This window comes from Heliangelus exortis, chromosome 3 (genome assembly GCF_036169615.1).
Source record: "Heliangelus exortis chromosome 3, bHelExo1.hap1, whole genome shotgun sequence".
Lineage (NCBI taxonomy): Eukaryota > Metazoa > Chordata > Aves > Apodiformes > Trochilidae > Heliangelus > Heliangelus exortis.
In genome coordinates, this window is record NC_092424.1 from 56,782,414 (window position 1) to 56,799,138 (window position 16,725).

Here is a 16,725-nt window from a genome sequence, read left to right on the forward strand (position 1 = left end):
AAACAGGCTGAAAGATTTGGAGTTGTTCAGCCTGGAAAGGACTCTGGGGAGACCTTAGGGCAGCTTTCCGGTACCTGAAGGGGGCCTACAGGGGAGCTTGAGAGGGAGTTCTTACAAGGGCATGGAGTGATAGGACAAGAGGCATGGTTTCAAATTGAAAGAGGGTAGATATAGATTGGCTCTTCAGAAGAAATTCTTCCCTGTGAAACACTGGAACGTGTTGCCCAGGGAAGCTGTAGATGCCCCCTCCCTGGAAGTGTTCAGGGCCAGGTTGGATGGAGCTTGGAGCAACGTGGTCTGGTGGGAGGTGTCCCTGCCCATGCAGGGGGTTGGAACTGGGTGAACTTGAAGGTCCCTTCCATCTCAAACTGTTCTGTGATTGATTGACTGAAGATCAATGGCTTGAACATTTTTATGCTGATCCAGGCTGCATTATTACATTTTAAATTAATTTTAATTTAATCTTTATGCAGTTCTTTGACTGGGGTGGAAGAGCCCATTATTTTCCATTTTTTGTCTGCGCTGGATATAACAGGCTTTCTCTTTCTGTGGAGAAGCAGACAGGACCTTGGAGTGCCTGGTAGAGCAGGAAGGGTGACACGTTGGATGTCAAACATGTGCCATCCAAGGCACCTCTTTTCTTACCCTTAGTACCAAGCTGCTCTTAACTAGCCTTTCCTAAGAGCCTGCCTAGGTGTCCTATTCCTTGTGTTTTCATGGTTGCTGTAAGAAAGGTATTTTTCCATTGTGCAGATATTCAGGTAGAAACAGTAATAACCTGTCCTGGCTTGGGCCAGGATAGAACAAATTTTGTCTTGTAATTTTGCTTTCAGCTAAGTCTCTCATAAGTAGCTATACCTGCTGAAATTAACAGCAAGTTTCTCAGTCAGGCTCTGCTTCTAGGACTTGATGTCTGTAGTTATGGTTAGAGAATGGTACGTAGAACCAAGGCCATTGCTCAGTTCTGAGGGAACATCTTAGCTTCAGAAAGAGAAAAGGACTAAAGAGGTCACACCTACAACCCTCCTCTAGGGAGGAGCAGATAAGACAAATGACCAAAATTAACCAAACAGTATTCCGTCCCATACGTGTCATACTCGGTGTGAACTTGAGGGATCATGAGGGTCAAACCCCTTTGACCTTCACCTGGTAAAGAGATGATCCTTTTCCCTTTGGCCATTCTTCTCCTGTTCCTGTTTGCTTTGCCAATCCACCTGGGAGAATTCTGTCCGTTCATCTGCCTGTGGTCCTGATCTGTGCCATTCTGAGTCTGTGTGTTCCTGCCTCCAGCTCCTGACTGACTCCAGGAGTCCAGCCTGGACTTTCTCAGGGCTGCCCTGCAGCTTCGGTGGTGATGTGAGAGTTACTGGGGGAAAAGGGTAGGAACATGGCATAGCTTTTTTCCTTTATATTTATATATATATGTAATAATTTTTCCTTTTTTAACATTCTGTTTCATTAAAGCTGTGTAGTTCAGTTTCCAACCTGTAAGTCTCTCTCCCTTATTCTCTTTCCTTTCTTTATCAGGGAGGGGATAAATAGGGAGCATCTGTCATTCGATTTATTGCTGGCCCAGTGTTAAATGACCCTGGAGGAGCTTTGTTTGAACCTGTGCTCTGCATTACTGTTTTCTGCTTAGGGAGTTGTGAAAATGGGTGATGAAGAAGATGGGAAGGGAGGAAGAGCTGAGGCTCTGCATGGTATCAGGATCTTCAGATAAATCAGATCAAATCCTACCCCCTTAACCTGTGTGCTCTGCTCCAAGGACCACTTGGCTTGTTTAGTCTCATGTTGACAGTATCTACTGAGTCGCCGGACCAGCTCTGAGAGTCTGTTCTGGATAGTAGCAGAGCTATGATTTTAATGTGGTTCTAACTGGCACTGTTTTGGTTTGTTTTTTTGTTTGTTTTAAGGCAGATCATTATTTGTGCTGGAGTGGCAAATACTGCAGTGTTTCCTACAGCTGTTTTGTCCATGAAGCCAAGCAGCTGATCTGGTGTTTCATCAGAGTCTAGAGGGTAGCACTGTGAAACAGCCCCTTTCCTGACATGGTGCATGGGCAGATCTGGCTTGTTGCTTTTCAGTGGGGTTGTGTTTAAAGGACCATTGTCTGAACAATTCCCTGATGATGTACAGTGGTCTTCAGCTGGGAACACAGATACAGCAGCAGTAGTGTATAGCAATCATGAAAATACTTGGATAAGAAGAGTGAACTGATACTAATCTTGATTTTGTAAACTGTACTGTAATTTTTAAATGCCAAGCAAAAAGGCATGAAGGTTGAGAGGAGACACAGCACTGCTGTGGTGGTGTTTTGCTTAAGTACTTGGAGAATGTGGCTGTCTGTGTCTGGACAGGTTTGCAGCATTAGTGCATCCTAAGGGGAAAGCCTAAAGTAATCTTGAATGCGCTGGTTTCAGATAAACTTGCAAACTATGATGAAGGAACAGGAAAAAATTTTTATCACACCTGAGCTCTCCTTTGCTTTTGCATTTTTCAGTGTTCTCCCTCAAATGTGGATTGGAGTGGTGGGAGGCAGAGAAAGGCATGTATAGCCTGATTTCCAAGGGGTGCTTATCTTCCAGTCCCAGCAATCATCCCTCTTTTATTATTTAAGAAAAAAGAAGAGGGGGAAGAAGAATGAGCTCCACTGTTCAATATTGTCACTTGCCCATGAGTTGGGAGATGACAAGCAGAAAGGGAAAGGACAAAACAACTGTGTTACAGGGCAAACACAGCCAGACTGAAACGAAATCAGACTGTCAGGAGATAGCCAGCTTCTGAAGGGGGTTGTGGGTGTTCTCTTGGTGTGGTTCAAGTTGTAGATGAGTTACTGCCTGGGCTGGCTGTTCTTCCCAGTGGATATCAAGGTTTCAGGTACATACTGAGGAAGGTGTACCTGTAAATAGCAGGAGCAATCTGTGCTAACTTTCATACTCCTTTATAGACTAAAGCTGCTGAGACTTCCTGCACAACCGCCTGTATTTTGTGCCTCTTTTTCCCCAGGGTAATTAATTGTGTTGATTCAAGCTACGTACGTAATGTAGGGCTCCTTGTTCCAATGTCTGAGATGATTCATTTATTATCTCATCTTCAGAAGAGCTGGATTTGGCTGACTGTAGCTTCTGTTTAGCTTTGTTGGCCAAAATCAAGGAATGTATTTAAGCAGCAGTGATTGAAACACTTGATTTGTTTTCCAGTAGACATCTGGTTAGCATTGTCAAATAAAACCGGATTTAAGTAGTTACTCATAAAGCCTCTATTATGTCTTGTTTCAAGACCCTCCAGACAGGTATGTGTTTAGCCTTTGTTTTCTCAGGGCATCTGCCAGATCACTGTTCAGATGAGCAATATTAGGGTCAGCCCTACTAGTCGATAATCCTGCTGAGAAGATTATGGACTTAAAATAATCTTATGTTTCATTAAAGAGCTGCAAAATAGGGGGGTACCACTTCATATTAACAATAGGTCTGGTTCAGGTTCAGAGGGATGTCAAGATGTGAGCTCCTTACCAACTGGAAACCTTAATGAAGTAAAAGACCATTAAAGGCTAGGGGTAGACCATATGTTCCGGAAAAGTCTTTGAGCTGTAAAATCAAAAAATAGAAATCAAATTATTCCTCATTATTTTAGTTTCAATAGTCAAGTTCAGTACCAGAGGTTCTGCCCATGGATCCTGCCTGTTTTACTGTTCTTGCATTAATTCACAGTACATATGTTGATGGTTTTGGCCAAGTTCCATGTTCCAACTGCCCTTTCTAAAAACAGATTTTTTAAAAGTGAGTATTCAAGTGAAACTAAGCAGAATTTGACCGGTAGCACGCTGCATGTGTTTGAAAGCTGCTCTTGCACTGAAAAATTGAGCTGCTGAAAAGCATCTATGTTCCCTGTTTTTAGGTGTAGTTGAATAGTGCAATGCTGAGTGTAAAAACATACAGGGCAATTAAATGTAGATTGATTGCATGATATACATGATAAGTGAAAGAATTCCAGTGAAAGGGTTAAAAGAAGATGAAAACTTGTTTCAAAATGATACTGATGATACTGGGTTCTTTTGGTAAATCAGATTAATGTGTTTTCTTAATGTTTTATGATACAAGTCAGAATCAGTAGGAGGATTTAGCTGAAAGGTTATTTAAGCTCACCTCATTTCAGATCTGTGTCTTGTGATGAGAGAAGAAATTTTAACTATTTGTGGTTTAGTTGTTTCAGTGCTGGATAAAGCAACGTTGTCTACCTTTTTGCTTTTTTTTTCCTTTTTCCTCTCTTGGATTGAGGTGTTGTACATGCTTGTTTGCAGCTTTTTAGATAGTTTTGAGATTAACGTTAAGTGCCCTTGGAGAAAATAAAGTGTTTTTCTATATATACTAACAAAAATAAACATCTAGAAGTAGTGGTATAAAATTGCATTTTTGGGCAAGAGAGGAGAATAATAGGGGAAGGTAGCTTGATTGGTAAAGGCTGGCGTTAAACAAAGCATCTAGTTTGAGCTGCTGAGCATAACTTTTTTTTTTTTAGCTGGGCTACCATGGTACTACATCTGTTGAAATTCCTGGCCCATTAAAACAGGAGTCCAAACAAAGCAGTGCACTGGATATATCACAGCTGAAGTTCATGAACTTGCTTTGGAGTCAGCATTGGTTACAGTTCAGTTGTTACACAAGTGCATCATTACTGTGGCTTTACAACATATTTTTTAAAGCTTTGATATAGAAGCATTCCTTGTGATAGTCAAGTTCTGCAGATGATATGGGGATTTATATATTTAAGGGATATGGGATTTGATCCAAGCTGGATGAATTTTTGGGAGGAATATAAAGTGGTAGAGGCAAGCTGTGGGCCTTATATTTATATCCAGGGACAAAAATAGATGCTGCGTTGGAATTAAATTGAGTTGCTTTTTTTAAAAGTCTTATTTAGCGTGAGATATTTGTCAAAATCAAGATTGTCTTTGTGTAGCTCTGCTTTTGTATAGCCTGTTTCATCTACACAGAGACCCTCAGTTTAGAAGTGAGGGACTCACAAAGAGGCACAGAGTGAAAGGCAGTGAGTTTAGTTAGCTTTAGTAACCAAAGAGACCTTTGAACAAGGGTGTCTTTTAATTATGGTCCCAGGCATAATCATACTCAACAAGCTATTTATCTTGAAAAGTTACTTCCCTGGAATTCCCCACTTAACTGCATAGTCCAGAGTTACCTTGGTGTTATCCATGTCTTTCTGCAGCCCTGCTAGCAGGCAGAAAGGCAGCCCTTGAAGATGTCTTGGTTTGGTAGGTGTGCTGAGAACATGTCTGAGCACACACCAGTGTGACCAGTCCCACACAAAACCTACCTGTGGTTATTATATTTCAGGTGGCAAACTTTTTGCCTGGTGTTCTGAGCATACTGTTACGAAGTTGGAGATTTACCTTCACTGAACCCCATTCTTAAAAGAATTTGCATTTGTATCTACATGAAAAAGACATTGTTAACTTGTGACACTTTATTTCATGCAACTGTTGGATAAAAAGCAAATAGTCCTCAGTAGAGATGTTGAAATCTATGTTACGTTCTGTCCCCGATGAGAGGGATGCCTGCAGCATCGGACCTGGCACCTGGACTGGTCCATTACTCATGAAGTGAGGATGAGACTTAAGGCACCTTAGGTTCTTCCTTTGATGGCTTTACCCTTAAGTGCCTCACTCTATACCCCTGTGCAGCAGGTACAGTGTAGGTACCCGCTTGGACTCTGCATTTAAGAGGCAAGTACATGAAATTTAGATTGTCTCTCTGTAGATTACATTCTTGACTGGATTTAACCCAAAGTGATTGCTCATATGCAGCAGTGTCAGGTGGGAAACCAGGCCTTCTGACTCACATGCCTGTCTGTCACCAACGCATGAGATCTTAGCTGTCTCAGCTCAACTGCAAAAACAAATTCAAAATATTCATGAAGTAAATTAAAATAATATACAATTATTGTACAGCTTTGAAACAGAAAGTTGTTCTAAATCAAAGAGCAGTCATATGGTATATATTGTAATAAAAGCTCAGTGTGACCTGTAAAGTAAAGGTTCATTTTTAAAAGTTTGCTTTCACAAGAGAAATGTATATTGTGTATACATGGTACAGTTATGGCTTAGGGAGGAAACTGGTTTCTAGGTATGTACAGAAAAAAGGATTTTCTCCAATGTTTAAAGATTAAAAAAAAAAAAAAAAAAAAAAAAAAAAGGTTTCTGACCTCAGGGAGTAGAGCAGTTTTCCAGTGATATGTGCAGTGAATGGATAAATGTGTTTTAATACACCTAGTCAGCAGATTTATTATTTCTGCAGTTGACAATTTAGCTGACTTTTGCAGTTAATACCCTCTTTCTAGTAGAAAAAAAAAAAATTAAAATCCCACTCTCCAAAATACGAGCTAGAACAGAAAGACTGCCAAGAAGTCACCCTGCCCTTAGCTGGGATAATTTTTCAGGCATGTAGATGCAGCTGTCAGCTCGTCACTTGTCCCTTCTTGCTGTCAAGAAGACAACAGGGCGTGGTGCAAAGGCAGGAGAAGCCTGTGCTGTTTTTTATCCCTTTATCCCTCTTCACCCCAGAGCTTCTGTTTCAGAGTTTCTGTTTTGGCAGTTTTGGGCAATATCTCTGCTCCTCTGGGAAGCTGGTTTGGTCCAGTTGGCATTTTCTCTTTGGGTGTTGGTGCTTGGCCTCAAGTTCTAGCTCCTGTTCTTGGTTACAAGAAAAATTCAGGTGTCTCTGAGCCATTATCTTTGCCTTTCATTGCTTGACCCATCCAGTGGAATGACTGGTTACTCCCAAGCAAGTCATCACTTTTAGATGTTTAAGTAACCTTGATGCCAAGTTTCTGAGTTTTAAGCTTGTGCATATCATGGTGCTTTAACTCTTTAATCAGTATCTTTACCAGTTACTAATAAATACTTAGAAACACAGAAAAGTGATTTTTTTTAAATTGTTATTATTAAATTCTTTAACACATGCTTGTTAGAGTGTGTCTGAGTGTGTTCCTGTGGATGTAGGCAGCTACAGAGCTTACGGCCTGATCCTGCAACTGTCATGTGAGCAGTGTTTACTTATACAAGTAATCTCATTAAGGCTAATTTAGTGAGTGATGGCTGCATGTTCAGGCCTGAGGCATGAGGACTGGTCCATGGTGGAGGCAGAAAGCTGTGGCTCTGCAGTGCTTCTGGGGCAGCATCCTGGGGACACATCCCAGCCTCAGATGGGGTCCAGCCCTAGAACAGCCAGATCAACACTGGGCACCCCAAACCAGTAAGGAAATAGAAGTTTTGTGAAGAAGCCCATGAAAAATGGCACCTAGGCTTGCATAGCTCCTTTACAAAAAAAAAAAAAAAAAAAAAAAAAGTTTAAGATTTTTTAAAATTGTTTTCAGAAGTTTTCCATATCCATCTCCTTCTGCCCAATTCTGCTGCTGGCAGGGCGATGCATTTCCCTTCATATAAACTTTGAAGATACTGCAACTAGTTTTAGCAGCAGGAAGCTTGGCAGGTACAAAAAGTCACAAAATTTGGTTAAAGGAGAGGGAAGGAGCCAGTGTATCCGGTTCTCTCACAGCAAACCCAGATGTCCTTCTGCCGTGGAGCAGTGCAGTGTGTAGGTCTGACTAAGCAGACAAGGTAAACATTAATCCTGATATTCCACGGTAATACCATGTCAGACAAATTACTGAGGTATCAGTGCTGTGCCTTCTGTTCACTTTGGTGATTTGTGGCTCAAATTATCATGTAAGAGCATGGCTTCGAGTTGTTGGAAAAGCAGTAAATCATGTCTACGTGCAGGTCTTGCGCCTGGGTGTTACCAGCTCAGGGTCAAATGCAATTATGTGCGAGTTCCTTGTATCAGCTGAAGAGGAGATCTGCTCTGAGAGGCCTTGGAGGTATTATCATATTTTTGGTCTGACTGCCTGTCACAGAGGCCATGAGGTTTTACATGTAGAGGTAAAGGTATTCACAGCAGCACTGAATTAGGTGCCTGTGGCTCGAAACTGTTGCAGAATCACACAGGGCTCAGCTGAGCCCTCACTGTCATCATGGTGCTTGCTGATACCCACACATTCCCCTGCTTTTTTAGCATGGGGAAAGGGAGGAGAATGAAGTGCTCACCTGCTGTTTGTGACAAGCACATGATGCAGTCATGATAGATGGCTTAGGTTGGAAGAAACCTTAGAGATCATCTACTCTGACCTCCCTGCCTCTCATCTGGAGAAGGTTGCTCAAGGCCTCATCTGACCTGGCCTTGAACACCTCCAGGGAGGGGACATCCACAGCTTCTCTGGGCAACCAGAGTTCATCTCAACCAGTTCATCTCAAGCACAGTAATATTCCTGCACAGTTCAGGTCAGATGCATGCAAGATTATTACTTGAAGCTCACTCTGCACAGCTCTGATTTGCTGCAAATATGAACTGACCAAATCCTCAGGAATGAGGCCTTTTCGGTGCTGTCTCCTGGGGTTTGTCCTAACAGTTCTTCGGAAGAAAGATGGAAAGGTTGTGCACTTTCTTGTTGTATAATGTGGATAATGGCAGCCCTGCTGCTGGGTCCAACCAAGAGCATATACATGCCTGGCTCAGCTTGCACTAACATTGTCACATTCTTAAACCCAAATATTATTAATAACTGAAACTGTCTGTATCCACCTGTTACCTAGTCAGCTTTCAGTTGCTGAAATAACTTGGATAACTTGTAAGAATGTTTGCACTTGTTCTGGGTCTTAAGTGGAAATTGGACAATGTATTGCTCCTCTGGGAATTATCTGAAAAATGCAAACCTGATTGCTTATAGAAGACTGTGCACTTTCAGTAAGTGACAAGATAGGAGGGGGTGATGGTGCCACTAGCTGGAACAGATTTTAAACAGCAGTTGCCACCATCAGTCTGACAGTGGCTTCAGCTAGATGCAGTGATTGACCTTGTGTTGCACTTGCGGCCTGTTGCAACATGAAATTGAAGATACCTGTCTAAAACCTTGGCCAAGGTTTGTTGGCCTTGGGTGTCATTCACCATGTGCATTTCTTGCAGTGCTGCTAAATGTACTTTTACAGTAAGTAAACAGAATAGCTAGTCTTGAGGACAAATCACTTTTTTGGTGTGTTTACCTGGTGGTTTGCATCACGTCTCTTGGCTTTTCGTATTGTGGACAAATTTAGGTTATGAGTTTTACTGCCATGTTTGTTTGGGTTTTTTTTCTGTTGGTCCACTTGAACTTGCAGTGGAGTTGAGACCTTCAGTGTTGACTCCCTTAGATTTTTTATAAGCTCTTCTGTGCTTCATGAAGTGCACTATTCATCATCTTTGTCTCCTTGGCAGGAGAATAAGGTGAATTAGTATAAGAGGCTGTGATGTCTGATGGTAAAGAGTCATAGAAATGGCCAACCAGGACCCTGGGCCTTTTCCTAAGAACAGGAAGAAAAATAACCTCATTAGGTTGTCTTCATATTTGTTTGTGGTGATTAGCAACTGATCTGAAGGTAAAACCTGCAAGGCCTAAGTTGACAAGGTAGCATGTTAACCCATACTACAAGCTGATGCAGGTCTTTGGACTGTCTTGTTCTGCCGCAGCCCGCTCAGCCCTATTGATCTGTAGCTCAAACTGATAAAATCAGGGTGCTCTCATTTGTCAGTGTTATCCTGTGTATTCAGTGCCAGATTCAGAAGGGTGGTGGAGGAATTTGTTTGTGGTTGCTGGCAGTATTTTTTCAACCCCTCCTGAAGCACAGCAGCTGCTTGCCAGGTGCGTGCAGTGTCGGCATGCTCACACGTGCAAGACAGGTAAATGGGATTTGCAACATCCTGTTCCTGGGATGTAGCAGCTGATCTGGATCTCAAAACTCACCACCGCTGCCATAGGCCCTTGAACGGAGACACAAGTGACAGGTTCACACCATACTGCCCCTTTTCACCCCATGTGGAAACATGTGGTAGGTCAGGACGTACATCAGGCTCTGATGGTGATGGCTAGTTGTCAAACTGTGAGCTTGCCTTCTTGATATGCGTGTACAGATAGAGGGGAGTCTGCACTGATAAAGTCCTCACAGAGCTATAATTGCTCTGGGTCACTTAACCCATGAACACAGAGTCCTCCAGACCTCAGTCTCAGAAGCATCTGAGTTTAACAAAGCAAATGCATTCTGGAGTTGCAGATTGTAACTCCACTTAATCATTTGCCAGGCAAAAACCTCTCTAAAACTTTGCCCTCAGTATAAACATTGCATGTTTGCCATTTTAAAGGGTATTAAAAAGATCAAGAGAGGGAGACAGATGATACTATCACAGAAAATCTTTCTCCGGCAAGTGATAATAAAAATGCTTTGTGTCATAATGCCTGTGTATTGCACAGATTGCAGTTCCTTAGAAAGAAATGTATCGGATACTTTTCTTTTTACTTTCCTCATCTTTCAACAGATTCAGATATCTGTCTCTGGAAATGTGAAACTAACAGTTAGACTGGGCTGATGAGTTTTGTTGCCGCATCTTGAACACTTAATTTTTCCTTATGCCCTGGCGTCTGTTACTCTTTAGCATAATCACACTGAATATCAATTAGGAGGTAGGAAGATTGTGGAAAACTTGGTTAAGGGGGTTGAGATGCTGACTGGGATTTTGGTCACTTTGAGTGGGGGTGCATGTTTGCTCTGAGTACTCTCTGAAAAGTGAAAATTCTTCAGTATTAAACTACACATGGTCTGCAATGACATGAGATTTTGAGATCCCTGTGATTTGCATTCCTCTCTTCAAAATCACAATAAATGATCTCTTCCACAGACAGGAAGACAAGACAAGTGGTCAGTGCCAAAGTTATTTAGCAGATGGTGCTTCAGTAGTGAGCAACATCATGATTTCAAGTGTAAGGCACATAATGGATGTCTACTGGCCTGGCAAATGAGACCCCCAGTGTTACTCACATGCTTTCATCTCCCATCCTGCAAGATACTGCCATCTGTCAAGACACTAAGCCAGGCCTCAAATAAATACATAAATCCATTTCCCTCTTCTTTCCAAAGTTCTTGCAGTCTCTGGGTTAAATATAAGCCATGTATACATACTCTTATGTACGGCCATATGTATACACTACACGCAAGGGAAGGGAAAATACAGGTAGAATTATAAGAAATACACCTTTGGGTTGTGTTATTTGTGTCAGACAATGTTAATGCATGGTAAACAGTTTTAGGAAAACATTGTGTACTTTTGTAAGTGCATTGTACACCAATAGTGAACAGTCATGGCTCTTGTCATGAATTAATCTCCTTCTTCTCTGTCTCTTGGCAGAGTGTGACAAGCTGCGGCGGGATGGCTACAGGAGTTCACAGTATTACTCTCAGGGCCCCACTTTCTCCTCATCCTCCAGTGCAATCTGTGGAAGTTACCAGGATGATTATGAAGAAATTGAACAAAAGGTAATGGTGGGTCTTGGAAAGTCTTGGAAAGGATATGTGCCTAATGAGTCTTAATTGCATGCCATAATGTTGTTCAAATAAGGTAGGATTTTTAAAAGATAGTAAAGATTCTTGTTTCATTGAATTAGAGTGATAGTAGGCCACCTGACTGATGAAAACCAGAAAACCCCAGTTCTAGCCATGCATTTATATACATGTTCCCATTGGCAAAATAAAGGTGTGAAAACCAGGAGTTCAGGAATATTCTGGACGGAAAACCTCAGCAAGGGCAGCTGTTTTGAATCTGCTAAGTGTTTACATTCAAACTGCAAGAAGAGCTATTAACCAGCTAACATTGTACTGCATTGTAACAGCAACATGTGCACACTTTGAATTGCTAATACAGGCAGAGATGAAGTTTCATTGGGTTGAGGCTTTTTCCTAAAGGCAACCAGAAGAATGAGAGATTCCCCACCAAGTTGGGCTTATCAGCATTCTTTCTAGTTGCTTCATGGTTTTGGTGCCCACAGTGCAGCTCCATGTATGCTTAGCTTAGAACCTAAAAATGAATTAAATAGAGAGAGAAAGAGAAGGGACAGTTTAACAAAAATCTTAAAAAGGTTGTCAAGACATGCTGTTATATATATGTCAGCTTATATAGGCTTCAATTACAGAACTAGTTAGTTGTGTTTGTGTTCTAAAGAAGGGAAGAAGTTTCACTCCTCTGTCATTACCTTACCCTGTTATGCCTGAGGGCTCTGAAAGAGGAGCTACCTTTGGTGCTTCGGCAAAGGTCTTTATTGCTGGGGTTTACAGCAAGATGCAGTGGTGTCTAAACCTGAAATGTAGGAGCTCACAGAATTTTCAAGATAGATTAATCTAGAATATTTTGCCACAAGCTGTTGCTCAGGGAATGATAGGATATCTGTGATTGTAATGCTATTTAATTTCTTCGAATTGTTACTAAACCATATGTACCCCTGCAGAATGAACCAAATAACTCCGTCTCTTACAAAGTGTGCAGGTCCTGAGAACTCACTTTAGAGGCCACAGTGTTTTCAGTTCTCTCATCCACAGTTTTTAATCACATGTGGTGGAATATCTACAGTCTCTCATCCAGGTGGTGACTGCGTTATATCTGTGTATTGGCAGGGAATGTTAGAGCATCTTGTTTAGCTGTGTGTGGTATGTACTGGCAGTGGGTAGAGAATGTACAGCATATTCACACTGTGGAATGCCTTATAGTGATAATTTGCAAAACCTTGCTGGAATCAGTGAGAATATGACTTCCACTTGGGAAAATACAAAGACATTGTTTTGTTGCATTAATGTACTGCACAAATATGCATGCATATATGTTATCAGCTGGTCATAGCCAATGCTGTTCAGCCTATGTATATCTGCACATGTAAAACTCATGCAAAATTTAAAAAATACGAATAAACGTTTTTAAAACAAAGTGAGAGCATCTAAGCATGGGTGAGGCATCTTAGAGACTTAAGAGCTGTCATCCTCATACTGATTAAGGGTTTTCTTGTGTGTTAACCTAACGTGTTCCTAATGATTTCTGTGCGTTCTAAAAAAAAAAAAAAAGAGGAACTAATTATGCATCAAGGATAGAATATCACTTGAATTTCAAATTGGAATAGCTTCCTTTGAATATTTCTAGCTGAAAGGATGCTTCGGTGCAGTGAAGACAGCTGCCAAACTGACAGACTTGGATATTACTGAGAATCTTAACCTTGCTACTCTTTATTTGCAGCTTAGAAAGGCCTAAAATCCCTTGTAAAAAGGTAGTATGATTCTCCCTTTATATTTTACAGTGGAGTGTTTAGTGTTGTCCATTGCCCAGTATCTTCTTTTCATTGGCTGTTTTTGTATTGGCCTAAAATTTTACTCTTTTTTAAAAAAATCAATGCTTACTACAACAGATTTCTGAACTTGAATTATAATCTTATTGGTAAAGTGCCAGGTAATTCTAATGAGTTTTGTTCCTTGAGCAAGTTGTATTTCAGCTGTCAAAAGAGTTCTTCAGTAACAGTGTGGAACTGGGGTCATCAAAATCCCATGGTTCAATGTGTGAACTCCTCATCATTAGATGAAAGCTTTGTTGTCTGTTCAAAGCAAAAAAAAAAAAGCCAACATTTAAATTCTGTATATGCAGTACTTAATAGTTGAAATTTGAGAATAGCAGAATAATGAGGGATGGATGAATAGCTATTTACTGTTTAGAAATTTGCTGCTTAATTATCAGCTTACAGAAAAAAACTATGTTTTGCTGCATGGTGATTTCACAAAAGAATTCATATTTCCTTGATCTTCTTAATCTGCTTTAAAAAAAAAAATAAGCCAGATTTTGCTTTTCTGTAGACATATCATGAAACCATAGCTAGGTGATATGAGAGAAGACCTTAGTCCACAGACATTCTCATGAGGTGGGTCTCTGTCACCAGAGGGTAATACTCATTCCACAAAGCACGTGGTTCAGTGTGAATTGTAAAAAATGTCTAAGGTAAGCAGAATATTTGCTATTCCAAAGGAATACCACTAAGAATAAGCAGGCCAGTTAGCCTAACTCAAAAATAAGCAAGCAAAATTAGATAAATTAGATAACACAGAAAGCTGAAGTCTCTGAGTGGTAGTTGATATACAGTGAAGTTCTTGGAACTAGTCTTTTACTCCTAATGATTCTTACAAGTTACATTATTGGAGTACAGGCCAAGCCTCACTGTACTACTGATGCTAATTGAGTTTGTTGGAGATTAAATTGCTTTATCTGGATTTAGCAACTCAGAACTGTGACTAGTGTCCTTCTTTCTCATCTTTTACATACCACTGTTGATGATGAGACTTGAGGCCTGTCTCTGTTTTCCCAGTATCAAAAGATATATAGTGATACATAGATATATTTACCACTCTCAGACTCTGGTTTCTTCCTTCACATTCTGAAATGTATACATTGTGTATATTAAAAGTTTTTGTCTTTTATGTGTGTTTTTTTTCTTATCCTCTTTTTCTTTCCCTTTTTATCACTCATTCTCTTTCTTTTTGTCTCACTCAACAGTCTAGTCTGTTAGACTGCATCTCTCAGTCTTGCATTAGCGCCTGCTGTAACTTGGTTCCCTGGAGCAAAAAGGTATCTTGCCCACCAGTGGCACCATCCAGCTGCCTCGTCTGCAGCTTGATGATACTTGTAGCATTTAGCATATATATAATCTTAATCTGCTCTTAGCCTTTGGTTGTTACCTACTTTGGTTTTCTGTTTAGAAGTCAAAAAAACCCAACTGCTCAACAGAAGAATGTCACGCTAGGTTTATTTCCTTTATTTTTTCCTCATTACTCCTTTTTGTCTGCAGTCCAATACCCTTATTTTCTTGAGTCACAGGATTTTTTTTCAATTTGTCTCCTTTAACATTAACATTTGGCTCCTTTGAAAGTCCCCCCTCAATGAACACTGTGTTTTACTTAAGTAGCCGCTTTATTGGTTTTTAATCAGTCAAGGAAAAGTTTGCTTATTTGGAGTAATGCTTTTTTGGAAATGATAAATATGAGCTACAGAGAGTAGTTACTCCCAGACACATGGTATATCATGTCTTTATTCCATCTGCGAAAATGTCTGAATGCCAAAAGCTCATGGTGTTTTTCCCCAAGTCCTGTCATTTGGCTTGTGAACTTTGACTGATACAGTCAGTTAAACTTTGGGTGGAAAAAAACCAAAAACCTTTATTTTGCTTATTCATGCAGGAGGAAAAAAAAGTGTATTTTTGCCACTGTACGAAGCTGTTAAGTTGGTCGTCTGTTCAGTATCTTCAAGAGACTGTTCAGTACCATAACTGAAAACAAATGCATTAACTCTGTTGACTTGAGGAGCTCTAATCCAAAATTCTGCTTGGTGTTAAGAGAGGCTAAAGAGATTGGGCACATTTTGGAGGTGGGAATTCCTGAGAACTCTTGAGGTGTGCTCTCTTTGACAGAACTGGAGGTAGTTCTAGGTGATGGTGCCCTCAGCTGGCCTCCCTGACACTCTGCTGCACTCACATGGGGTTGCTTTTGCAATCAGCACATACATTTTATGCTGCTTCACCTTTTTTTTACTTTTTTTTTTGTTTTATTAAAATGCTGTTCAATTTACTAAGTTGAAACAGCAATACAAAGCATAAAATGCCAAAATATGAGTGATTACAGAAACTGAACAAACAAAAGAGGGCACTTCCTCACTCACCGCATACTCTGTGTGGTTGCTGCAGGAATTGTGGATGCTGAAAGTTCAGAAAGGAACTGAGTAAATTCTTGAGGAGGGGGAGGACTCCATCCTGTGCTGGAAGAATATTCAGGGGAAGGTATCCACTGCATACATCCTCTGATCTAACTACATCTGTTTATCATTGACTGGCCATGATACTAAGTATCATTTTTAGAGCTCTTATCTGATGCAGTATGGTTGCTCTTATGTTTTTAATCCCATTCAAGAGTAGTGGAAAAAGAAAGGAACATTTCTGCAGTGCTGGTGAAGGTGGTAACTTGCTTGATGGTCAGCAATTTCTGGTGGCCAAAGATAAAATATCCCTTCCTTCATGATACAGTGAGGATTATGCAGCAAAAGATTTAGCAGGATAGCAGAGCTGGCTAGTGCAGCTGAAGATCTGTGTGTAGAAATAATGAGGGAATATTCTATCAAAATCTAGGGGACTAGGTTGGAGGTGTTGGTCTGAAGAGCAGTAAGTAAACCAAGACAGGAGTAATTCAACAGAAGTGTAATTTTGTCTGTATTTACAATGTAGCAGTGTTCCATAACACAATGTGAAACCCTGTGGGTTAAAGCAGGCAGGTAAGTGACATTTTTGATAGGCCAAGAAGCAGAGACTCAAACATTTGGAGGTTGTGGTGGTTTTTTTTCTTGTTATTGTTTGTCTTGATCCCTTTGCATTTGTTGAAGGGGTACTTGAAGCCATGAAATCTAATAAAAGGCTAGAGAAGAAGCTGGATGTTGGGAAACAGTAACAGACAGCTGAATCAATATAGCTCCTGTCCACAGCGCTGTGTTTTTCTTTTCTCAGTCTTGTTTTCCTGAAAAATTATAATGTTAGAAATTGTTGCAATAGACAGTGAGGTAGGTGACATGACTAGAAGCTTGAAGTTCCTCTTCTGGTAAGTAAAATTCATATGGATTTTATTTTCTTCCTACAGGTCCCATCTTTTCAAACAGTGTAGAATAAATGACTAGAATATAAGGAGATGAAGAATATACAGGGTATTTAGGCAGACCATGCTGCAGGGTGCACAGCACGCAGTCACTTGTCATCACGGACTTCTCTCAGCCTGAGTGTGCTGAG

At 40.6% G+C, this 16,725-nt stretch overlaps 1 protein-coding gene across 10 annotated transcripts in view; it reads left to right on the plus strand.

Annotated features, from left to right (window-relative positions):
• Positions 1-16,725, plus strand: part of NHSL1 (NHS like 1) — a 176,812-nt gene that overhangs the window by 131,852 nt on the left and 28,235 nt on the right. For all 10 annotated transcript variants that reach the window (XM_071740773.1, XM_071740764.1, XM_071740766.1 and 7 more), the window contains one exon: positions 11,286-11,413. In XM_071740773.1, coding sequence (XP_071596874.1) covers positions 11,286-11,413 — 128 coding nt within the window. The remainder of the gene's footprint in view (positions 1-11,285; positions 11,414-16,725) is intronic.